The sequence below is a fragment of the Lampris incognitus genome, chromosome 2 (assembly GCF_029633865.1).
Source record: "Lampris incognitus isolate fLamInc1 chromosome 2, fLamInc1.hap2, whole genome shotgun sequence".
Taxonomy (NCBI): Eukaryota; Metazoa; Chordata; class Actinopteri; order Lampriformes; family Lampridae; genus Lampris; species Lampris incognitus.
This window is the reverse complement of record NC_079212.1, coordinates 99,285,164-99,310,817: the sequence shown is the minus strand read 5'-3', so window position 1 is coordinate 99,310,817 and position 25,654 is coordinate 99,285,164. Positions and strand designations below refer to the sequence as shown.

Sequence of the window (25,654 nt, the reverse complement as noted above, 5' to 3'; positions counted from 1 at the left end):
CTCCGATACATGTGGAGTCGCCAGCCGCTTCTTTTCACCTGACAGTGAGGAGTTTCACCAGGGGAACGTAGCGCGTGGGAGGATCACGCTATTCCCCCCAGTCCCCCCACCCCCGAACAGGAGCCCCAACCGACCAGAGGAGGCGCTAGTGCAGCGACCAGGACACATACCCACATCTGGCTTCTTACCCGCAGACACGGTCAATTGTGTCTGTAGGGATGCCCGACCAAGCCGGAGGTAACATGGGGATTTGAACCGCCAATCCCCGTTGTTGGCAGGCAACGGAATCCATAGTTTTCAGTCAAGTGACTGACACAGAGCCCTGGTGGGCAAAACAAAGTTCCAGCATGGCGGCCAACAGTGGAAACTCCGTAGAGCAGCAGCAAAAATCTGTCAATTTTCCAGCTGTTCTAAGCAACGACTATTAGGATCACCTTACGAAAGAAGAAAAACAAAGATATATTAACAAACTACAAGATTTGGGTACTTGTGATCCATATACAGCACCCGCCGCAGTATTTCAGTCTCTAAAAACAGCGACGTCCCTGCCAGAGCTCCAATTTGGCGATGTTTACATAGATCTTGTGGAGAATCCCTCTCCTTACACTGCCACCAGGATGAAAGCTTACAAACGTACAGACACTTATATGTATTTTCGTCCTGGATGGGTCAATAATGCTGCCGTTTGGGAAGTGTTTTGCCCGCCAGGTGGGCGTTCCAATATGAATGTGACATCACGTGAAAACTATGGACAGACCGCTAGGCTACCCTGACGCCCCATCCCTACTGTTTCTTAAGAGGGAAAATGAAGATGAACTCAGCTGGTGGCAGGACCTTTTCCTATTGGGCCCCGTTCTGCTGCCGTCAGACAATCAGAGTCTGTTTAGTCCTTTAAATCCAAACTTAAAGCTCAACTTTTTGCCTTGAATGAGTTGCCTTTAAATTGAGGGTGGGGATGGGGTTTGTCATCAGTCTTGAGATTACTGTCCTCCATGTTTTTGTCAAGCCGGCGGGAGCGCTAACGCAGATGTAGTGACAATTTTGTTGGGTGTAAATTGGTTTTTCTCTCACCAGGGTGCGTTTGCTAATCTCCGGGCTCGCCATGACATCGTTTGCGTGGAAATGGGCGGGGGGGTGCAGTAGAGGGTGTGTCAGGCCAAATCAGGCGGTGCAGTGTTAGTTTGGTGTCAAATAAAACTAAATATCACGCCTGCGTCTCCGCCTGGTCAGGCCATGTCTTAGCACAGACGCAGTCGTTGTGCGGTAGTTTCTGGGCTTTAAAGCCCAGACTTACCCATAATCACACACACCACTTTTGTGTTAGTTATGCTGGCATATTTTGTGAATAATTTAACTAATGACTACTGTCCTGAACCTTTTTAATCACAAAATAGATACCTGCACATGTATCACTGTCTTCCAACATAAAAGTTAATGTGCGTCATTACACGTGGAAAACAACATGGTGATGAGATTTCAATATTTCAATTAACCTCATTAAACCTGAAATAATGAACTGAATGCTGAAGCTAACTGAAACGATTTCAGTCTCCTGCTGTGTTCATAGAATGTGCCGGAAAGAGAGAAAGATGCTGGTGAGAACGAAGACACGTTAAACTCACAAATAATCATGTTTGCACGTTGTCTCACATCACAGTGGAATTGGTGTTAATGTGTGTTGCATGCACACTTGGCGATTCTGCACCTCCTGAACAAGGACATCAGCTTCCTCCGGGGAGAGGCTTTTCCGCCTCAGCCGGTGTTCTAGACAATTTATGCTGCCTTGTTGAAAAATGCTACCATAGCGCAAATTGATAGAAGAGTCTAGTGCTGCGTTCCAGACGACTCGGAAGTCAAGATTTTCCGACCTCCTCCTAGCAAAAGTACAGTGGAGCGCCACTGGAAGTAATAGTTCCTACTTGTAAACTCCGGGCAAATCCATTTACCCCGACCTAGTGGAGAAGCAGTTGTCTGATGTCACACAACAATGGCAGCACCCATGGCGGCGCACAGTGTTAATGGTAAACCATCAACTGAAAGGCAATGTGAAGTATATTTGCATGTATTTAATTGCAGTAATACATACTATCATGTAGTAAAACCTGTTCTGCGTGTAAACTGGTGTCAAAACACGCTGCCAGTGTTATCAGGGAGCTGGTTGTAGTAAACAATCTCTGAAAGTGATCTTCTCTGTACAGACGTTATTTCTCTGTTTTGTTCATATATCAAGGAGGCTGCACTGCTGACAGTTCAACCGTCTATACAAAAACACCAGTTTGTCAAGGTCAGCCATGTTTCTTTTTTACGTTTGGCATCGTGCACCAGGAACGTCTGCAGGTTGGAGATCGGAAATGTCAACTGGGAAATTTCAAACTCGTACTCTGAGTGGAACGCAGCATAACCCTAACCCTAACCTCGCCACCATGCGCAGGACCACGACGTAGCACGTCCCGATAGGTAGCGCACAACACCAGGTCTGGACTTCCACCATCCGTTACGAAACTGGCAGCTCGCTGTAACAGAGAGCGCGCTGCTTTTAAAGGGGGTGAGCAGAGCTGGTGTGAGTCGCTGTGACTGAAGACAGCTCCCACCACTCCTACTGATGATTTATTCTTTCTAATCCAACACTTTTACAACTGTGCCTCCGCTGCACCCGGTTACCGCCAGCGCAGCATGTCCTGAAATTAGCTTTAAGTATGGGCCACAGCTTAGACCGACTTGCACCGTCAACTAGTGCCGGTGTCTTCAACTGCGCTATGACCCGGAAACTAGAGCCCATCAGTTTGACACCGCAGGATTTGAGAAGGACGTGTGTGTTTGTGTGTGTGTGTGCATGCCTGTGCTTGTGTGAATGTATTTGTGTGTTTGTATTCTTGTTTGTATAATTTCACATTTTAGTATATCTGAGTACATCTTGTGTGTGTGTGTTTGCGTTTATGTGAGTACATGTCTGTCGCTTTATTTGCGCATTTGTGGCTGTTTCTTTTCTGTATGTGTGTATCTCCATTTTTTGACAACCATGGTAGAGGTTATTAAATCATAAACAAAACAGGGAACATATTAAAAAGAAATAACAAAAACATGAACACTCATCATGGAGTCTACTTAACCTGATTGTGTAGTACATTATAGCCCTTACTCACAACATAGGGACACTTTAAAGGACATGTTCATCTGTATTTTTCATATACTGAACACTAACACTTGCTAGCATGTCAACATTGTGCTCCATGAGCCTGTCCACTAACTTTATATGACTGCTCTGAGGCGAGGACACAATTAAATGTTTCCACACAACCCTCTCCAGTGGTTTGGGGGCAGAATAAAAGTGGATCAGTGACGCACTACTTGAAACAATGAAGCGCAAAAATGACCACTATGATGACATCTGTGTAATACTGGATTGTACATCTGTGTGTTTATGTGCAAATGTGCACACACGTGCACACACACCAACATGTTTTCACATATGAGTGTGGAATACTCAAGTGTTTCTTCTAGGTTACATTTGCCGCAGTGTGTATTTGCTCTTGTGTGCGCAAGTAAGTGTGTGCGTGTTTGTGTGTGTGTGTGTGCATGCAAGAATGCTGTGTGTGTGTGTGTGTGTGTGTGTGTGTGTGTGTGTGTGTGTGTGTGTGTGTGTGTGTGTGTGTGTGTGTGTGTGTGTGTGTGTGTGTGAACATGCGCGACAGCTTGGAGTGCTACTATGTGTAGTGGCTCTTTGGTCAAATACTTCAGAAAGGCTTTCAGTGTGTTCACTTCAGAGCAAGGTTGTGAAGGCAGCTCTGCAGACGTGTGGGGGATTAATACCAACAGGAGGGATGAGGGGGAAAGAGAGAGAATGAGACGAATGAGAGAGAGAGAGAGAGAGAGAGAGAGAGAGAGAGAGAGAGAGAGAGAGAGAGAGAGAGAGAGAGAGAGAAAGAGAAAGAGAGCAACATCCTGCTTTGGCAACATTGTAATGTATGCAGTCATGACAACAAAGCATTACTGAATTGAAATTGAATTGAGAGAGCGAGAAAGAGAGAGTGAGAGAGAGATTGAAAGGAAGTAGTTTTGGCAGGCTAAGTTACATCACACACATATACAGACGTATAAACATTGTATCCCAGCCTTGTTTCATTATCTCTATTTCTATATATATATCTCTCTGTCAAATGTACATACACACACACACACACACACACACACACACACACACACAGTCATGTTCGCACTGTGATAGAGATGCTGAGTATACCAGGCAAGGCTTGGCAGTGTACGTGCATCAGTGTGTGGAGGCTGAGGGAGGAGGAGGGCATACTACTCCTCATGACACCTCCTGGCAAAGACTGACAGACTGTGTAATGACTCTCTCTCACTTTATATCGATAGGGATTAGCGACAGGGAGAGGGCCTTAGCAGTGTGTGTGTGTGTGTGTCTGTGTGTGTGTTGGTGCATTAACATGTGTATGTGGGAATTTAGTGATGCAGACAGTGAAAAGGCGATTTAGAATATAAAAGAAAGACAAGGATGGGGAGAAATGAGAAGGGGGAGAAAAGAGTGAGCGTGTGAGAGATTAGAAGAGAGTAGAGAAGAGATGGTGATGAAGAGACAGATAGAGAAAGAGAGGGAGAGCAGTGACTCAAACTGCAGTGCTCCCGTTAGGTCTGTGCAGTTTGGTTCAGATCAAATATTCCACAAACTTAATAAAGAAAAAATCTTAAATTGATCCTAGTAAGAAATTAACCACTGTGTCAGTTTAAAGACATTTATAAGAGGAAATACCATCTTTCTGTTCATGATAAAAAAATTATTTTGTTCCACTTGTTAAAACCACTTTGGCGTTTCGGAAGTTTTAAGACCACAAACCCCCAGAATCGCCACAAACCCACAACGACTTCATCAATGAGCTAATCAATGTTCATCAAACATGGGCAGGGAGGGAAGTGTCTGTTGAGATGAGAGAGGGAAAAAAAATCTCAGTAACTGACAATTTAACTTTTCCCCCGTAAGCTAATACTTCCTGTGAAGGAGGTGCAGCTTAAGAAACCATCCCTAAGAGTATTCTGCGGGCTCCACAGGCCTACATAATTTATAGTTTAACACAGTAAATGAATTGGAAACATGAATACACTTAGAAAAATATATCCCCATGTGAAAGGGAAAGCAAACTGTAATTCAAGGCCTGCACACACTGGGCTATTTTAGTCTGCCTTGTGTCACATGGTTGAGTCACAGACAAATGTCTTGTGTTGTGACTAAAACCCTAGGGCCTGCACCTTTTTGCCCCATCTTGGCTCTTCCAGTGTGACATGGTCAACATCTGCTGATGGGATGCAGTTGTCGGCTCCGATAACGTTTTGGCTATGGCATCTGGCTAACAGCGGTCTATTCCATTGCCTACTAACACAGGGATCCTGGTTCGAATCCCCGTGTTGCCTCCAGCTTGGTCGGGCATCCCTACAGACACAATTTACCATGTCCGCGGGTGGGAAGCCAGATGTGGGTCTGTGTCCTGGTCGCTGCATTAGCACCTCCTCTGGTCGGTCAGGGCGCCTGTTCAGGGGGGAGGGGGAACTGGGGGGGGATAGCATGATCCTCCCATACACTCCATCCCCCTGGCGAAACTCCTCACTGTCAGGTGAAAAGAAGCGGCTGGCGACTCCACATGTACCAGAGGAGGCATGTGGTAGTCTGCAGCCCTCCCCGGATCGGCAGAGGGGGCGCAGCAGTGACCGGGGCGGCTTGGGAGAGTGGGGTAATTGGCCAGATACAAGTGGGGAGAAAAATGGGGGGGGGGGTCCAAAAAAAGAAAAAAAGTTTTTGGCTGAATTTTCTAATTTGGCTCCACTTCCGAGCCGATCTTACTGACTGACCAATGGGAAAATGAGCGGCATGGGAAGGGCGTTGTGCTGGTATGTGGGATGTGCAGGTAAACACAGGAGTCCAAACAGCCAGCTTCAATCACATCCTCAAAGAGGAAGCACTGTTTGAAAAAGAAATAACGAAAGGAGAATTGTGAAGCTGAGGCAACAGCATGAGGCTCTCCATGATGTTTTATGTCAAGAATATCACAGCAAGCAACAACAACAACAAAAAGGGGCTTCTCTTTGAAAACATGATCTTAGAGACCATATTGTCCTCTCCTACCGAGCCATGATCAAGTCCAAACCCTCCTTTTCTGCTTTGGTTTCTCCTAACAAAGCACTGCCAGCATCACAGCAACAGCTTGGTGTTGTCCCACCATACGTCACAGAGACGCGTTGCTCCGCTTCCGTAGGCTGACGTAGCATCGCAAGCTAATCGCACAGTGTGTTATCAAAATGTATGTGCCATCGCACAATCTGGCCAGGCTGATCTCAAGATTTTCATTCCATCACAGCACACAGTGATGAAATAATAAAAAGACTCTTTCTGTTCGGAGTGTCCGGGTAGCGTAGCGGTCTATTCTGTTGCCTACCAAGATGGGGCTCGCCAGTTCAAATCCCTGTATTTACTCCAGCTTGGTCGGGCGTCCCTACAGACACAACTGGCTGTCTGCGGGTGGGAAGCCGGATGTGGGTATGTGTCCTTGTCACTAGGTCTGGGCACCTCTTCCCCCCGAACAGGTGCCTCGAACAGCTGGAGGGGGAACTGGTGGGAATAGTGTGATCCTCCCACGTGCTACGTCCCCCTGGCGAAACTCCTCAGTCAGGTGAAAAGAAGCGGCTGGCGACTTCATGTGGATTGGAGGAGGAGGGGGCGGAGCAGCGACTGGGACGGCTCGGAAGAGTGGGGTGATTGGCCAAGTACAGTTGGGGAGAAAAAGGGGAAAAAATCCACACAAAAAAAAGGACACTTTCTGTTGTACAGTGTGAGCAAGGCTTTACTCATATGGTAGGTAGTCTGCTTTGAAGACGGACTCATCTGTTCACCTCTGCTTTGAAATATGGACGACTGGGTTGAAATCAACTGGTGTTCCTCATTTTTTTCTTCAAAATTGAGAGTTTCAAAGACCAACAGCAAATAACTTTTCTTTAACGATTTTCTCTCATTTTCTCGTTTCTTTTATCTCTCTTTATTTTTTTTATTTTTCCCAAGTTACAGTCAAGACGGTGTCTGGTTCCAGCAGCTGTCAGCATCCCCCACAGTTTACGCCGGAGTTGAGAGAATCTTGTTCCATAATGAGTCAAACACAACTAGAAGAATCCAACACCTACTCAGACAAAGTAACTGCTCAACTGAAACTCCCTGTGGAGTGTCATCAGAGTTAGCTCAAGACGTTTTTCTTACCACCTAGAAAGAGTCTCACACACACACACAGAGATTTATTGTGTGTATAGAAAGGCCTTCAGGGAACTCACCCCTCTTGAACTTTTCCATATTTTGTTGCCAATACACCTCCACATTTTAACGCATTGAAATGTTTTCATCATCACGTCAATAAAGTCAGCTTAATTATTAAGGGAAAAAAAAAGACTTCCTCACATCACACACACGCGCGCACACACGTCCAAACATAGTGCAACCTTACAGTTATTGCTCCGTTTCCCAGTCCTCAGTTGAGCTACAGCTGTTCAATTTTATTTTCCCACTTGACATACTTGTTTCTATGAAAATAGCTCTCATAATTATACAAACAGCCCCCCCCAATAAATAAACAAACAAACAATATTCCACATCAATGTTATTGTCAGTAAGTAGCAGGTTGCATTGTGGGTTCAGCTGAGCCTCAGGTAGATAACAGGCTGGAGGGAGACTGATGGATGGAGAGATGAATGGAAAGTGGAAGGGAAGGAGTGGCATCAGAAAGCTGTGTGAGGGGGCTTTATTTGTGGCGAAAAGCTAACTTGGTCCTGTATGCGTACACATTCTAGCACATACACGCATACAATCGCACACAGGTGCACCAACACAAGTGCACAAACTTGTATACATTGACCTAGGAATGCAAAAAAAAAAAACTTGTGTAGGAAGTTAGATGGAGGAGTAAGGTTAAATTAAATTGCTCCCCAAAACTAATTTATTTGCAACATTTTTGATCAGTTAGATCTTCCTCAGGCCAGACTGATCGAAACCTTGCGAATAAATTAGCTTTTGGGAGCAATTTAGTGTGCAAACTTTACTCCTTCATTCTAGTTTTGTAAATGTTGTCTTGCACCTCAATAATATTTTCTGGGTGTGCACACGACTGGTTCCTCTTATACAGGAAGTTACACACAACACGTCATCAAAAGTATGGAAACATCATGTCAACATACATACACATATAAACACATAATAAGCATGCGTTAATATAACCTCATGACACACACACACACACACACACACACACACACACTCCCTCGCCAATGAATCTGTTTATGTTTGACGCATGTTTCTGTTGAATTATAAATGTCCATATGGGACAGATTAGGGCTGAGGAGCAGCAGAAGGCAAAGACGAGACGAAAGGGGAGGAATGGAGAGGAGCAGCAGAAGGCAAAGACAAGAGGAAAGGGGAAGAATGGAGAGGAGGAGCAGAAGGAGGCAGACAGATGCTTGTAAATAGGTAATCCTTATCACACTTTGCCTCAACCTATAAACTGTCAAAGGTAATCAGATGAGATGAACGGCTGGGAGGAGAGGGAGAGGGGAGGAGAGGAGAGGGAAAGTGAGGAATGACGAGCAGGGGAGAAGGAAGTGGAGGGCAAGAGAGGGATGGGGAGAGGGTTGTTAAGGAGAGCGAGGGAGAATGGCAGGAGACAGGAGACAAAGATAGGGGGGAAGGCAGAGTGACAAGAGAGGATGGATGGAGGGAGAACGGTAAAGGTTGGTGGAGGGGTGAGAGGAAGGGTGCAAAGGGGGAGTGGAGGAAGCAGAGGACAGGAGAGGGAAAAATAAGGAAAAATAATTTGGATAGAGGAGAGAAGAGGAGAGGAGTCAGAGGGAAAGGTAAGGCTAGAAGAGAAGTATGAGAGAGGAAAGAATGATAGGGAAAATAGGAGTAAAGAAAAAAGAGGATCAATACCAGAAAGGAACAGGAGGACTAAAGGGGCAGGGGGGGGGCACACTACACTTTGATTTTCCATTGATTTCAATTCAAATGATTGCAGATAGCAGAGAAAAGGTGTCCGCATCCGTCCGTGAAGAATTTTTGTCGCTTGACTCCAAAGTTCGTGATGGACTCCATCACTCTCATGATCTCACAACATCTGGCGTTTTATGATTTTAATTTGACAGATTACAAAATGGACTCCTAAAAAGAGGCTGTAAAGGTTGCTGTGTTGTGGGAAATGGCAGCAGATAGTAGACATATCCTATTATTAAGTTTCTTTTATTAATCCCCTTGGGGACATTCAGTTACTGTAGATAAACCCATCCTAGGTGTGATCTGTGTAGCTAGGAGTAGTGGGCTGCCACCTTCATGCAGCACCCAGGGACCAACTCCAGTTCTTTTTCCACTGCCTTGCTCAGGGGCACAGACAGGAGTATAAACCCTAACAAGCATGTTTCTTTTTGATGGTTGATGATATTACATTGATATTTTGTTGACATTTTAAGCATTAGCAGCTATATAGCTAGCACAGTGGCCCAGTGGTTAGCACTGTGGCCTCACAGCAAGAAGGCCCTGTGTTTGAACCCTAGGCCATCCCAGGTCCTTTCTGTGTGGAGTTTTCATGTTCTCCCCGTGTCTGCATGGGTTTCCTTCAGAGTGCTCCGGTTTCCTCCCACCATCAAAAAGAAATGCATGTGGGGCGTCTGGGTAGCGTAGCGGTCTATTCTGTTGCCTACCAACACGGGGATCCTGGTTCGAATCCCCATGTTGCCTTTGGCTTGGTCGATTGTCCCTTCAGACACAATTGGCTGTGTCTGCAGGTGGGAAGCCGGATGTGGGTATGTGTCCTGGTTGCTGCTCTAGCACCTCCTCTTGTCCGTCAGGGCGCCTGTTCAGGGGGGGAGGGGGAACTGGGGGGAATAGCATGATCCTCCCATGGCCTACATCCCCCTGGTGAAAGCCCTCACTGTTAAGTGAAAAGAAACGGCTGGCGACTCCACATGTATCAGAGGAGACATGTGGTAGTCTGCAACCTTCCCCGGATCGGCAGAGGGGGTGCAGCAGTAACCGGGATGGCTTGGAAGAGCGGGGTAATTGGCTGGATACAACTGGGATAAAAAGGGGTGAAAAAAAATCCTCAAAAAAAAAAAAGACATGCGTGTTAGGGTTGATACTCCTGTCTGGGCCCCTGAGCGAGGCAATGGAAAGATGAACTGGAGTTGGTCCCCAGGTGTTGCAGCTGCCCACTGCTCCTAGCTACACAGCTAGGATGAGTTACATGCAGAGGATGAATTTTGTTGTATGCTTGCTTACAAGGACAAATAAAGTGTCTTTCTTTCTTTCTAACTGGTTAGCTTTTAGCGTCCTCCTCGATATCACATCAGGTTATGTCCATGTCCATCATGGGCAACGAAATTATTCTGGTTGCATCAGTGGTAAAGTGACTGCCCATGATTGTGGAATTAGAGGTGGGAGCGAAAGAGCAAAGTAAGAGGGGAAGAAGAGGAAGGTGTACAGGGAGGAGGAGAGGAAGCAAGGGAGCGTTGAAGAGGACATGACGAGAAGCTGGCAGATAATTCACTGCGCATAAGGGATCCCAACATGGAAACATCTCCGTGTTTGGCAGATGTCCACAGTAAAGTGTGGACAAATCCGCCCCTCTACAGTGCCAGACCAGATCTGTGTGGATGCGAGTAGCATCTTATTCTCAGGAAGTCTGGGTCAGTCTCTGAAACTGAAGGAAAATCTTTTGTTTCAAAAGGCCAATTCGAGTTCAACCTTACAAAAAATAAAGAGACAGAGCCCGTTTTACTCATATTTAAGGTTCAGTTCTGGGTACTCCCCAGAGTTCTCCGTTGTAATGAAGATGGCAGAGAGACAGTAAAGAAATTTAAAAAAATGAAATCCCTGAGGGCCTGTTAAACATTTTCTCAAGGAAATTAGCCTTTTTACAATCACAGCAAGCAAGATGGACAGTTTCCATTACCCGGCCCTTGTAATTAAAAGGATTTGTACTAATAGCAAATTTATCATAATTCCTGTTGGCTATCAAGTCCATGACAGGCTATTTCATCTCAGCACCATGTTTCATTTTCAAACCTTCAGGTTGGTGCTGCGTCTTTGCTTTTATGCCTAAACCCTTGTAATGATGTGGCAGCATAATCACACACACACAGGCTAACCCGTATCCACACACACACATACATACACAATCATGAAATGGTGACTAAAGGCCCACGATAAGAGCTGAACTGCATATTCGTGAGCGCATATATACTAATAAACATAGACAAGCCACATGCAAAAACATGTACAACCTTAACACTTACAAATTCTATCATCTCAAATGACATGATCTACTGCTCCTCCAACCAGGCAAAGGCCAAGGGATGATTACTAAAATGTAACGCACATAACTCTCTCTCACACACACAAGACTAACATATTTGATCAGAGACGCTCGCACAAAAAAAAGTATGCACACATATGAGACAAAAACTTGCACAGATCCACAGACACACACATAAGCACATGCTCACAAGCATAAAGACATTGCAATACTGTCCTCAAGGTGACATTACAGCAGCCTGTCACTACTCCGGAATTAAACTCAATTTTGACAAATAATTGTCGTTTTTAAAAAAAACGACCAGAGGTGAGAAGCTTTTTATCAAAGAGTTGGAATAAAAATCTTTATGGAAAAAAGACTGTTTTTAGAGAAGAGACTCAGTTGATGGAGCATGAAGAAACCATGCAGTGTGAGCTGGTTTGGTTGTAGTGATTTCTTGGCGCCAGGGTGTAGTTTGTGGTACTTAGGAAGACAGTGTGTGGTCACAACAGCACAGTGCAACAAATCGTTTGACATTAATGAAATTCTTTTCTGTGTTAAATGATGTCAGGCCACTGCAGAGCACGCTGAGCCAGCCTGACTGCCATCAGGTCGAAGGCGAATGCCGCCATCCGGGAGTGACAGTTATTGATTGAAGGTTTGGTGCAATTACATTCAAAGTTAAATTCGATTCAATATATTTTACAACAGTTACAATATAAATAATGATGAAAAAAACAACAAGACTGAGAATAAGAATAAGAATATGGAGCTGCCAGGGAAGAGGAAAAGAGGAAGGCCAAAGAGGAGGTTTATGGATGTGGTGAGGGAGGACATGCAGGTGGCTGGTGTGACAGAGGAAGATGCAGAAGACAGGAAGAAATGGATACAGATGATCCGCTGTGGCGACCCCTAACAGGAGCAGCCGAAAGTAGTAGTAGGGAAAAAGAATGTCCCTCTGCTGCTAATTTGCACACCCAACACATGTATTTGCTATTCATATATTTCCATAGTTATTCATGTATTTTTGTTCAAGATGCTCTTGGGTGTATTGATTGCTTTGTCTCTCCCTTTTGCCCTAATAATATTTATGATTCCTTAAGTTCGTGTGGTATGTGGTATTTGTAGCTAAAATGACCAATTTTACCTCTGAGGGTCATCACTTAAGTCAGTTTTGCGTCTATTTGAAGTGCGACTTAAGCACATCCTACCCGAACCAAACCAAACAACGCCAACCCTTTCCAAATCAAACTCAAACCATGATGTGCATACTTGAGATACGTTGTGTGATCTAGAGAAGACCATACTGAACAAGCAGCGCTGCATTCATAATCTTTCACTCTGTTGTTGGTCTAGTACTCACAAGCGATGATGTTGCCATAGCGATTCTTGTTTCGGTTCTCATCCTTCTTGGCCGTCTCCCAAGGAGCCGTCTGTCCCTCTGCCAGGCCCTGTATACACACACACAGACACACACACAATCAGAATAAATCTAATTCGCCCCTGTAAAACCATCAGTGGATGTAAACTAAAATGACAAAAAAATGTGACAGGTGCTCTCACACCCACTTCCACATAGACACACATATATTACAAACCAACAAACGGATGTCAAGGTATGAGCACAAACAAATATTTATGGATGCGCAGGACAGTGCCCAGAGGTCATACGATGACACATGGGCAGGCATAAGTTGAGATGACAATATGAATATTTATGAAAGTATAATCAACTAAACTTTCTGACAGGACAGACTCGGTGCCATTTGGTGCACCCAGAGCATAATTACAGAAATAGCTGAGGAGGAGGACACTGCTTTGTGAGAGTGCTGTAACATTAATTGCGAAGTCATATCTAATTTTTCAGTTAATGGGCAGTAAAAAAAATGATCCTTTTGAAATGAAGTCAGTTCAATGTGACCTTAAAACAAAAGTTATTTTCAGTCTCTTATGTGTAGTCACTACAGTACCGCGGCTTGCTGGAAACAGTGTCTGATATGTGATGTTTTATTTCACAAGTCAATGAATCCATTTTGGATGTGTATCCCTTACTTAAGCGGACCAAACAATATTGATGAAATATAGATGAGTTTGACAAGTTTACCTTTAAAACCACAACAGCTTAAACATGTTATATATGATTGAGCAAATGTCATATTTAAAAATTCATGATATCTCATTTAGTAAAGGAAGAAAATGTCTCTATGGAATAAATTATAGAAATGAAATACATCAGTGAGTGCATGTACTATTAGCATTTTACACTGAGTAAAAAAAAATGGTATGGTTGTTTAGTTGGTTTTTTTTTTACTATGATTTTCTAAGACTAACATTTAGAGACAGATAGACAGAGCAAGAGGAGGGATTTAAAATAGAAGAATTATCTGCAGTATCCATGCAAACCCAGCCACTGAGGATGCACAAGCCAGTGCATCCTTAGTGCCGGTCCCAAGCCCGGACAAATGGGGAGGGTTGCGTCAGGAAGGGCATCCGGCGTAAAATCTTTGCCAAATCAAATATGCGGATCATAAATAACACTTACATACCGGATCGGTCGAGGCCCAGGTTACCAACGACCGCCACTGGTACTGTTAACCAGCAGGGTGTCGGTGGAAACTATGCTACTGTTGGGCGAAGGAGAAGGAGAGGGGGAAAGCATGTCCAGAGGCAGCTAGAGAGGAGGAAGGGTAGGCATGTGGAGGTGAGAGTTGGAACTTTGAATGTTGGCACTATGACTGGTAAAGGGAGAGAGCTGGCTGACATGATGGAAAGAAGAAAGGTAGGCATACTGTGTGTGCAAGAGACCAGGTGGAAGGGGAGTAAGGCCAGGTGTATCGGAGGTGGGTTCAAACTCTTCTACCATGTGAATGGGAGGAGTAATGGGGTATGGGTAATTCTGAAGGAAGAGTATGTCAAGAGCGTGCTGGAGGTGAAGAGAGTGTCAGACAGAGTGATGAGTATGAAGCTGGAAATGGAAGGTTTATTGCTGAATGTTATCAGCGCATATGGCCCGCAAGTTGGGTGTGAGATGGATGAAAAAGAAGAATTCTGGAGTGAGTTGGACGACATGGTGGAGAGGGTACCCAAGGAGGAGAGAGTGGTGATTGGAGCGGACTTCAATGGACATGTTGGTGAAGGGAACAGAGGTGATGAGGAGGTGATGGGAAGGTATGGAGTCAAGAAGAGAAATGTGGAAGGACAGATGGTGGTCGATTTTGCGAAAAGGATGGAAATGGCTGTGGTGAATACATATTTCAAGAAGAGGGAGGAACACAGGGTGACGTACAAGAGTGGAGGAAAGTGCACACAGGTGGACTATATCTTATGTAGAAGGCGCCATCTAAAAGGGATTGGAGACTGCAAGGTGGTGACAGGGGAGAACGTAGCTAGGCAGCATCGGATGGTGGTCTGTAGGATGACTTTGGAGACCAAGAAGAGGAAGCGAGTGAAGACACAGCCGAAGATCAAATGGTGGAAGTTGAAGAAGGTAGACTGTTGTGTGGAGTTCAGGCAGGAGTTAAGACAGGCACTGGGTGGTAGTGAAGTGTTGCCAGATGGCTGGACAACCACTGCAGAAATAGTGAGGGAGACAGCTAGGAAGGTACTTGGTGTGTCATCAGGACAGAGGAAGGAAGACAAGGAGACTTGGTGGTGGAATGAGGAAGTACGGCAAATTATACGGAGGAAAAGGTTGGCAAAGAAGAAGTGGGATAGTAAGAGAGATGAAGAAAGTAGACAGGAGTACAAGGAGATGCAGTGTAAAGCAAAGAGAGAGGTGGCAAAGGCAAAGGAAAAGGCGTATGGTGAGTTGTATGACAGGTTAGACACTAAGGAAGGAGAAAAGGACTTGTACCGATTGGCTAGACAGAGGGACCAAGCTGCAAAGGATATGCAGCAAGTTAGGGCGATCAAGGATAGAGATGGAAATGTGCTGACAAGCGAGGAGAGTGTGCTAAGAAGGTGGAAGGAATACTTTGAGGGGCTGATGAATGAAGAAAATGAGAGAGAGAAGGTTGGATGATGTAGGGATAGTGAATCAGGAAGGTCAGTGGATTAACAAGGAGGAAGTGAGGGCAGCTATGAAGAGGATGAAGAGTGGAAAGGCAGTTGGTCCTGATGACATACCTGTGGAGGCATGGAGATGTTTAGGAGAGATGGCAGTGGAGTTTTTAACTAGATTGTTTAACACAATCCCGGAAAGTGAGAGGATGCCTGAGGAGTGGAGAAGAAGCATACTAGTACCAATTTTCAAGAACAAGGGCGATGTGCAGAACTGTAACAACTACAGAGGTATAAAGTTGATCAGCCACAGCATGAAGATTTGGGAAAGAGTAATAGAAGCTAGGTTAAGAGGAGAGGTGATGATCAGCGAGCAGCAGTATGGTTTCATGCCACGAAAGAGCACCACAGATGCGATGTTTGCTTTGAGAATGTTGATTGAGAAGTATAGAGAAGGCCAGAAAGAGTTGCATTGTGTCTTTGTAGATTTAGAGAAAGCTTATGACAGAGTGCTGAGAGAGGAGGTGTGGTATTGTACGAGGAAGTCAGGAGTTGCAGAGAAGTATGTAGGAGTGGTGCAGGATACGTATGAGGGAAGTGTGACAATGGTGAGGTGTGCGGTTGGAATGACAGATGGGTTCAGGGTAGAGGTCGGATTACATCAAGGATCGCCTCTGAGCCCTTTCTTGTTTGCAATGGTGATGGACAGGTTGACGGACAAGATCAGGCAGGAGTCTCCATGGACGATGATTTCGCGGATGACATTGTGATCTGTAGCGAGAGTAGGGTGCAGGTTGAGGAGAGCCTGGAGAGGTGGAGGTATGCACTGGAGAGAAGAGGAATGAAAGTCAGTAGGAGCAAGACGGAATACCTATACGTGAATGAGAGAGAGGACAGTGGAATGGTCAGAATGCAAGGAGTGGAGGTGACAAAAGAATTTGAGTTTAAATACTTGGGGTCAACTGTCCAAAGTAACGGGGAGTGCAGCAGAGAGGTGAAAAAGAGAGTGCATGCAGGGTGGAGTGGGTGGAGAAGAGTGTCAGGAGTGATTTGCGACAGAAGGGTACCAGCAAGAGTTAAAGGGAAAGTTTACAAGATGGTTGGGAGACCAGCTATGTTATATGGTTTGGAGACAGGGGCACTGACGAATTGACAGGAGGCGGAGCTGGAGGTGGCAGAGTTGAAGATGCTAAGATTTTCACTGGGAGTAACAAAGAAGGACAGGATAGGAACGATTATATTAGAGGGACCGCTCAGGTTGTACGGTTTGGAGACAAAGCAAGAGAGGCAAGATTGAGATGGCTTGGACATGTGTGGTGGAGAGATGCTGAGTATATTGGGAGAAGGATGCTGAATATGGAGCTGCCAGGGAAGAGGAGAAGAGGAAGGCCGAAGACGAGGTTTATGGATGTGGTGAGGGAAGACATGCAGGTGGCTGGTGTGACAGAGGAAGACGCAGAAGACAGGAAGACATGGAAACAGATGATCTGCTGTGGCGACCCCTAACGGGAGCAGCCGAAAGTAGTAGTAGAGATCTGCAGTATCCATGCAGGATAGGTCCAGTGTATGTAAATGCATGAATGGGGATTTCTATAATGAGTACAACTGTATAAATTCATTATAAAGTAAGACTTTCATTTTAGGAACGACCTCCTTTGAGTCCTCAGAACAAATACATTTATGTTGGGCTTTCAGAGAATACCTCTTATAGACAGCACACACACATATCCATCCATTATCCAAACTGCTTATCCTACTCAGGGTCGCAGGGATGCTGGAGCCTATCCCAGTAGTCATTGGGCAGCAGGCGGCGAGACACCCTGGACAGGCCACCAGGTGTGGGGCAATATATATATATATATATATATATATATATATATATATATATATATACATACACTACCGTTCAAAAGTTTGGGATCACCCAAACAATTTTGTGTTTTCCATGAGAAGTCACACTTATTCACCACCGTATGTTGTGAAATGAATAGAAAATAGAGTCAAGACATTGACAAGGTTAGAAATAATGATTTGTATTTGAAATAAGATTTTTTTTACATCAAACTTTGCTTTCGTCAAAGAATCCTCCATTTGCAGCAATTACAGCATTGCAGACCTTTGGCATTCTAGCTGTTAATTTGTTGAGGTAATCTGGAGAAATTGCACCGCACGCTTCCAGAAGCAGCTCCCACAAGTTGGATTGGTTGGATGGGCACTTCTTGCATACCATACGGTCAAGCTGCTCCCACAACAGCTCAATGGGGTTCAGATCTGGTGACTGCGCTGGCCACTCCATTACCGATAGAATACCAGCTGCCTGCTTCTGCTCTAAATAGTTCTTGCACAATTTGGAGGTGAGTTTAGGGTCATTGTCCTGTTGTAGGATGAAATTGGCTCCAATCAAGCGCTGTCCACTGGGTATGGCATGGCGTTGCAAAATGGAGTGATAGCCTTCCTTATTCAGAATCCCTTTTACCCTGTACAAATCTCCCACCTTACCAGCACCAAAGCAACCCCAGACCATCACATTACCTCCACCATGCTTAACAGATGGCGTCAGGCATTCTTCCAGCATCTTTTCATTTGTTCTGCGTCTCACAAACGTTCTTCTTTGTGATCCAAACACCTCAAACTTGGATTCATCCGTCCACAACACTTTTTTCCAGTCTTCCTCTGTCCAATGTCTGTGTTCTTTTGCCCATCTTAATCTTTTTCTTTTATTGGTCAGTCTCAGATATGGCTTTTTCTTTGCCACTCTGCCCTGAAGCCCAGAATCCCGCAGCTGCCTCTTCACTGTAGATGTTGACACTGGTGTTTTGCGGGTACTATTTAATGAAGATGCCAGTTGGGGACCTGTGAGGCGTCTGTTTCTCAAACTAGAGACTCTAATGTACTTATCTTCTTGCTCAGTTGTGCAACGTGGCCTCCCACTTCTTTTTCTACTCTGATTAGAGCCTGTTTGTGCTGTCCTCTGAAGGGAGTAGTACACACCGGTGTAGGAAATCTTCAATTTCTTAGCAATTTCTCGCATGGAATAGCCTTCATTTCTAAGAACAAGAATAGACTGTCGAGTTTCAGATGAAAGTTCTCTTTTTCTGGCCATTTTGAGCGTTTAATTGACCCCACAAATGTGATGCTCCAGAAACTCAATCTGCTCAAAGGAAGGTCAGTTTTGTAGCTTCTGTACCGAGCTAAACTGTTTTCAGATGTGTGAACATGATTGCACAAGGGTTTTCTAATCATCAATTAGCCTTCTGAGCCAATGAGCAAACACATTGTACCATTAGAACACTGGAGTGATAGTTGCTTGAAATGGGCCTCTATACACCTATGTAGATATTGCACCAAAAACCAGACATTTGCAGCTAGAATAGTCATTTACCACATTAGCAATGTATAGAGTGTATTTCTTTAAAGTTAAGACTAGTTTAAAGTTATCTTCATTGAAAAGTACAGTGCTTTTCCTTCAAAAATATGGACATTTCAATGTGATCCCAAACTTTTGAACGGTAGTGTATATACACACTCACCGGCCACTTTATTAGGCACACCTGTCCAACTGCTCGTTAACGCAAATTTCTAATCAGCCAATCACATGGCAGCAACTCAATGCATTTAGGCATGTAGACATGGTCAAGACGATCTGCTGCAGTTCAAACCAAGCATCAGAATGGGGAAGAAAGGTGATTTAAGTGACTTTGAACGTGGCATGGTTGTTGGTGCCAGACGGGCTGGTCTGAGTATTTCACAAACTGCTGATCTACTGGGATTTTCACACACAACCATCTCTAGGGTTTACAGAGAATGGTCCGAAAAAGAGAAAATATCCAGTGAGCGGCAGTTCTGTGGGCGAAAATGCCTTGTTGATGCCAGAGGTCAGAGGAGAATGGCCAGACTGGTTCGAGCTGATAGAAAGGCAACAGTAACTCAAATAACCACTCATTACAACCAAGGTATGCAGAAGAGCATCTCTGAACGCACAACACGTCGAACCTTGAGGCAGATGGGCTACAGCAGCAGAAGACCACACCGGGTGCCACTCCTGTCAGCTAAGAACAGGAAATTCGCACAGGCTCACCAAAATTGGACAATAGAAGATTGGAAAAACGTTGCCTGGTCTGATGAGTCTCGATTTCTGCTGCGACATTTGGATGGTAGGGTCAGAATTTGGCGTCAACAACATGAAAGCATGGATCCATCCTGCCTTGTATCAACGGTTCAGGCTGGTGGTGGTGGTGTAATGGTGTGGGGGATATTTTCTTGGCACACTTTGGGCCCCTTAGTACCAATTGAGCATCGTGTCAACGCCACAGCCTACCTGAGTATTGTTGCTGACCATGTCCATCCCTTTATGACCACAGTGTTCCCATCTTCTGATGGCTACTTCCAGCAGGATAACGTGCCATGTCATAAAGCTCGAATCATCTCAGACTGGTTTCTTGAACATGACAATGAGTTCACTGTACTCAAATGGCCTCCACAGTCACCAGATCTCAATCCAATAGAGCACCTTTGGGATGTGGTGGACCGGGAGATTCGCATCATGGATGTGCAGCCGACAAATCTGCAGCAACTGCGTGATGCTATCATGTCAATATGGACCAAACTCTCTGAGGAATGTTTCCAGTACCTTGTTGAATCTATGCCACGAAGGATTAAGGCAGTTCTGAAGGCAAAAGGGGGTCCAACCTGGTACTAGCAAGGTGTACCTAATAAAGTCGCCAGTGAGTGTATATGTGTGTGTATGTGTGTGTGTGTGTGTGTGTGTGTGTGTGTATGTATGTATGTATGTATGTATGTATGTATGTATGTATGTATGTATGTATGTATGTATTGCATTTTAGGAACTGAAGAAGAGACTATTTGACTCTTTGTAGGGTACACACAAGGCTGTACAGGGTTCAAAGTTCAGAAATATAAACTGGGGCTAAACCACTGACTGCTTTATAGGTGATAAGTAAAGTCTTCAAATCTGTCCTGAATTCTTATAGAAGTCAGTGCAGGAGGGCTACAGTAGGGCTGATGTCCCTAGCTAATGCAAACTGATTTAGCTGTAACTGGGATGAGAGTTTTATGACCGAATAAAGAGAATTACGATGGTCCCGTCAAGAAGAAATGAAAGCCCGGATCACCTTTTCCAGGTCTGCAGTGCAACTGCAAAGATATTTCCTAGTTGAAGAAAACCTGACTGAAAACTTCATTCACCTCAGTGTCGAAGTCTAGATCAGAGCCAAAGAGAAAACCAAGAAGACAAGTGATACATACCCTTGGTCTTAAAGGTGGTGAGAGTCCAGCGGGCCAAACAGAATGACCTCTCTTGCCTTTGTTCAGTTTTAGACAGATATGTGATGTCTAGCAATTAAAACCAGCAAGACGGCGATTGAAAGACACAAGGCCACCAGGGTCCTTTGGTTTCCCAGGCAGATAAAGTTGTGTGTCAGTGTAACTATGGAGGCACACATCGTAGTTCCAGATTAGGAGTATTTATGGACTAAAACAGGATCCAGAATGAAATTGTGGGGCACACCATAGGTAATATCTGTAGGTGGGAGAGGAACTACCTATTTTGGTGAGGAAGGTTGGATTTAAAAGATCATTTGCCATCTTTATAAAAGCATTTTTCTTTTTTGTTTTTGCTATGAAGTGACCTATAAACAATGAAAATGATCAAGAATGTTGTTATCAGGCATCCGGGTGGTGTGGCGGTCTATTCCATTGCCTACCAACACAGGGATTGATTGCCAGTTCGAATCCAGCAATCCGGGGATTGCCGGATTCGGCTTGGTCAGCTTGCCCGACCAAGCCAGAGGTAACACGGAGATTCGAACCAGGAAACAGAATAGACTGCTACGCTACCTGGACGCCCCCCTCCCCCTGCATTCACTTTTACGGGCACATAGATACTCACAAATGCACATGCAACCTACTGTGTGAGTGTGGGTGTATGATCGCTGACAGGCCCATGTTAAGCGATCAAACACCGACTCCCCAAAGTTGCCATATGGATGCTGGACTATTTTAGAATGATGGATTAACACATTTTAAACAGTCACACACTTTCACATTCAAAGAGCCCCCCCTCCCATCTATCTATCTATCTATCTATCTATCTATCTATCTATCTATCTATCTATCTATCTATCTATCTATCTATCTATCTATCTATCTATCTATCTATCCATCAAATTACACACACTGACAAACATATAGGTTGGCGGTAGGAACTGTATAGAAAGATCATGATAATTGTGAATATCATTCTCTTCTTTTCCATGTAATAAGCTGCGATCAGACATGCACTTTGCAATGCTAGGCCTAAAAAATGCTTCTTCTGACACACTGGCTAGCTTTACTAGCTTAGTAGGAAACTTATGTGAGCGTGTACATTTTGCTTTCTGTTCTGCTGTTTGAAATGATAAAGGAATATATAATTATATGGTTTGTTAACTCAATGGTAAAGCAATGCTTAACGGAGTAAACCAATTTAGTTACTCTCAATCACACGTGAGACATTTGTCGGCAATACAAATGAATGCAACCTGCACAACTGTACAAGTTTCTAGTGCTAAATGCAGGATAGATGCAGCAGGAATACTGCATCTCCAACACATTCTCACAGACAAAACCTTCACGCACAACTTATTCATAAAACTGCCAACGTTCTGTGGTTTTCCAAAATATGTTGACTTGGCAAAGCTTTGTCACATACCTACGATGTGTGTCAGCAATGTAACAAAAGTTTAGCCCTATTACATGTATATTATAAATAAGGTATTAGGTTAGAGACTGTTAAATTTATGCATGGCTTCGGTGTAGTTGAGGTCTTGTTCTTGGGAGACCAATCACCAGCATATGCCATATATGTTTTGGGGAGTCAATTTCTATTTTCCCGGTGTATTTCTGTTTCCCCCCATACACTGCACCTGCAACAACAACATGTGATTTGTTGCAGTTCTGTTTCATCAGGGCCCCTGGTTTCTGGTTTAGCATCATTGCACGAACACATCTCAAGTATCTGTGACCCGACGGACATCTTGTTGTAACTATAGTGATGGCCTCAGTCAGGGTTACAAGAAGTGTGAACTCATGCTTGCATTCATATTTAATGTGTTGATGCTGAATGTGGCTCTATAAGCAGTCACACAATACTAAACATTTGATATGTTGATGAAAAGCGTTGTCTGCACATAACATGTCTGTGAATGTTCTCATTCATCCAGGTCATGGTTATCCAAAGGAATTGAATCAAGTGCAACTGGACTTGGTATATATCCATGAAGACGTTTCGCCTCTCATCCAAGAGGCTTCATCAGTTCGTGCCTTTCTGACTAGACCAAGCTAGTCTGTCTGGCTGGTGATGAAACTCAGATATTTATCCTCTTTGGAGTCGTTATCAGAGCTATTGATGTGCATGGCTCTTTGTGATCCGATGTTTAGCAACATCAATGTTTAGCACATCAATAGTTTTGATAATGACGGGCGTGGCTAAACATCGCAACACAAAAGAGCCACGCATATCAATACCTCTGATAACGACGGGCGTTGCTAAACATCGGAACACAAAGAGTCATGCACATCAATAGCTCTGATAACGACTCCAAAGAGGATAAATATCTGAGTTTCATCACCAGCCAGTCAGACTAGCTTGGTCTAGTCAGAAAGGCACGAACTGAGGAAGCCTCTTGGATGAGAGGCGAAACGTCTTCACAGATATATACCAAGTCCAGTTGCACTTGATTCAATTCCTTTGGATCTGCACATAACAGAACGTTAGCCTTCGAAGTATTTTAGGAAGTGAAAATGTGTGGTATAAGTTTTGTCTGTGAGATAGGGTTGGCATCTCCAGTGGCATTTAGTACCTATGCAGCATTGGTGCAGGACACAGAAGTAGAAGGATGTAAGAGACATTCAAACAATTTGAATGAGCTGGAAAATAATATACATAGTTCTTTCAAAATAAGAACATATGACGGATGTCCAGGTGGCGTAGCGGTCTATTCTGTTGGCTACCGACACGGGGCTCGCCAGTTCAAATCCCTGTGTTACCTCCGGCTTGGTCGGGCGTCCCTACAGGCACAATTGGCCGTGTCTGCGGGTGGGAAGCTGGATGTGGGTATGTGTCCTGGTCACTGCACTGGCGCCTCCTCTGGTCGGTCAGGGCGCCTGTTCAGGGGGGAGGGGGAACTGGGGGGAATAGCGTGATCCTCCCACACGCTACGTCCCCTTGGTGAAACTCCTCGCTGTCAGGTGAAAAGAAGAGGCTGGTGACTCCACATGTATCGGAGGAGACATGTGGTCTGCAGCCCTCCCTGGATCAGCAGAGGAGGTGGAGAAGCGACTGGGACGGCTCGGAAGATAGGGGTAAAAGACAACACAGGATGTTTTAAGTGGGCAGAGAGTGATATCAGATAGTCCAGAAGTCTTCTCAGTCTACAACAGGATATTGGGAGTGACTCTGCTTCACTTTAGGGAGCAGAGAAGTGATTCCACAGATACTTGCGTGAACAATTTTTGAAACACAGGGAAAATTCCCTTGCTTTTGGTTGTGGCTCTTGAAAAATAGGCTCATCCTACTGTTGCGGTCAGTGGAAGTGTCCATGAAAATGTCCTCTGAATACCTAAAATGGCAGGTCTGATATGTGCCGTCTCGTCGGGGCCAGGCATGTTGACAGGATGGCTATTGTAAGCAGTAGGAGACTGTGGGGTTAATGAGGTCTAACAATGAAGGTCACAGCAGACAGAGGGGAACAGGTAGACACCGCATGGGGTCTGGTGGTGGACACACACACAAACACACACACACACACTTCAAAACATGAGTTAGCACAAAAGCGCCAACTACACATACTATGGTACATATATGTGTGCTATCATATACACTAAATTACACAAAGCCATAACATAAGCACACATGTACACACATTATGTACATATCAGACAAACACACAATTCTCTGCCCGATGCCATCAGTAAAAAGTGAATAGTGTAACAAGATAAGTGTACGTTTATGTGTCTGTATGTGTGTGTTTGAGTCTGTCTGCCGGTTTTTCAGTGATTTACACACAAAGAGGGCTGCTAATCTTCCTCTCCCAGTCTCTTCCTCTGCCAGTGTGGTTTAATGATGCTGTATTGGTATGATTTAAGAAAAAAATAAAATTAATTCAGAGTTACAGGTTCTTCTTATCCTCTTGGATATTTTTTCTGCTCCCAAATATCAATTCAAATCATCATCCACTGTCTTTCTCCATCCGTTTTAGCCCACTTATCTTTCGTTATTTTTTCAGTACATTCCTTCTCTCTTTCACTAGATTATTCTTTCTTTTGTTCTTTGAGGGTTTCCTTGCGTCACTTTATCTCCCTTCTGCTGTCTTTCCCTCTCAACCTTTCATTTATCTTGATTTTCTCACTATCTTCTACACACTCTCTCTCTCTCTCTCTCTCTCTCTCTCTCTCTCTCTCTCTCTCTCTCTCTCTCTCTCTCTCTCTCTCTCTCTCTCTCTCTCTCTCACACACACACATACACACACACACACACAGAATAGAATAGAATATATCAAATTTGCTTTCCCCTAAACGTATCAGTGGGTATAAACCAAAATGACAGGGGGCAAATGAAAACATAACGTATGGCATCACAAAAGAACCATTTTCAACATGCACGCATACTAGCTAATAGAAAATATTCATTCATATGGGGGAGTTAAGAGAGTGGGAGCCAGACAAAGGGAGGAGGGGGGCAAGCAAAAGTAAGGGAGTAAGAGGGAGACATATTTTAAAGAGGTGTGAGTGAGTGAGTGTGTGAGAGAGAGAGAGAGAGAGAGAGAGAGAGAGAGAGAGAGAGAGAGAGAGAGAGAGAGAGAGTGTGAGAGAGTGTGTGAGAGTGTAACAAACAGAGAGGGGGGAGGTAAATAGAGATGCTGGGGAAATGTCTTCCTCTATTTGTTCTCCTGACTAACTGCCTGTCTCTTCCTTTCAATGTCTCTCTCATCTTCGCCACTCCCCATGACCACACAATCCTGAGCCCCATCCACAATAACGGCAGCAAGGAAGAAGGGAGGGAAGGCTCAAGGGAGGGAGAGAGAGCGAGAGAGGAAATTAACAAACAAGTGAAACAATATCAAGGCAAAAGGACGAGGGACGAGGGGATAGTGGGAGGAAGAAGAGCCCATAAGAAAGAGAGGGAGACAATGCATATCAATGGACCGATGAAACAGGGAAGAGAGAAAGAGAGAAATCAGTGTGGGGAAGACTGACCGGAGGGAGGGGACTGAAGCAAGATTGGCTGAAACAAAGACAGGACCTAAAAAAAATGTGTGTGTGTGTGATGG

The 25,654-nt window shown here is 44.5% G+C and overlaps 1 protein-coding gene across 1 annotated transcript in view; it reads right to left on the bottom strand.

Annotated features, from left to right (window-relative positions):
• ptprt (protein tyrosine phosphatase receptor type T) overlaps positions 1-25,654 on the bottom strand; it is a 442,632-nt gene that overhangs the window by 70,716 nt on the left and 346,262 nt on the right. The window contains exon 23 of the mRNA XM_056300890.1: positions 12,691-12,778. Coding sequence (XP_056156865.1) covers positions 12,691-12,778 — 88 coding nt within the window. The remainder of the gene's footprint in view (positions 1-12,690; positions 12,779-25,654) is intronic.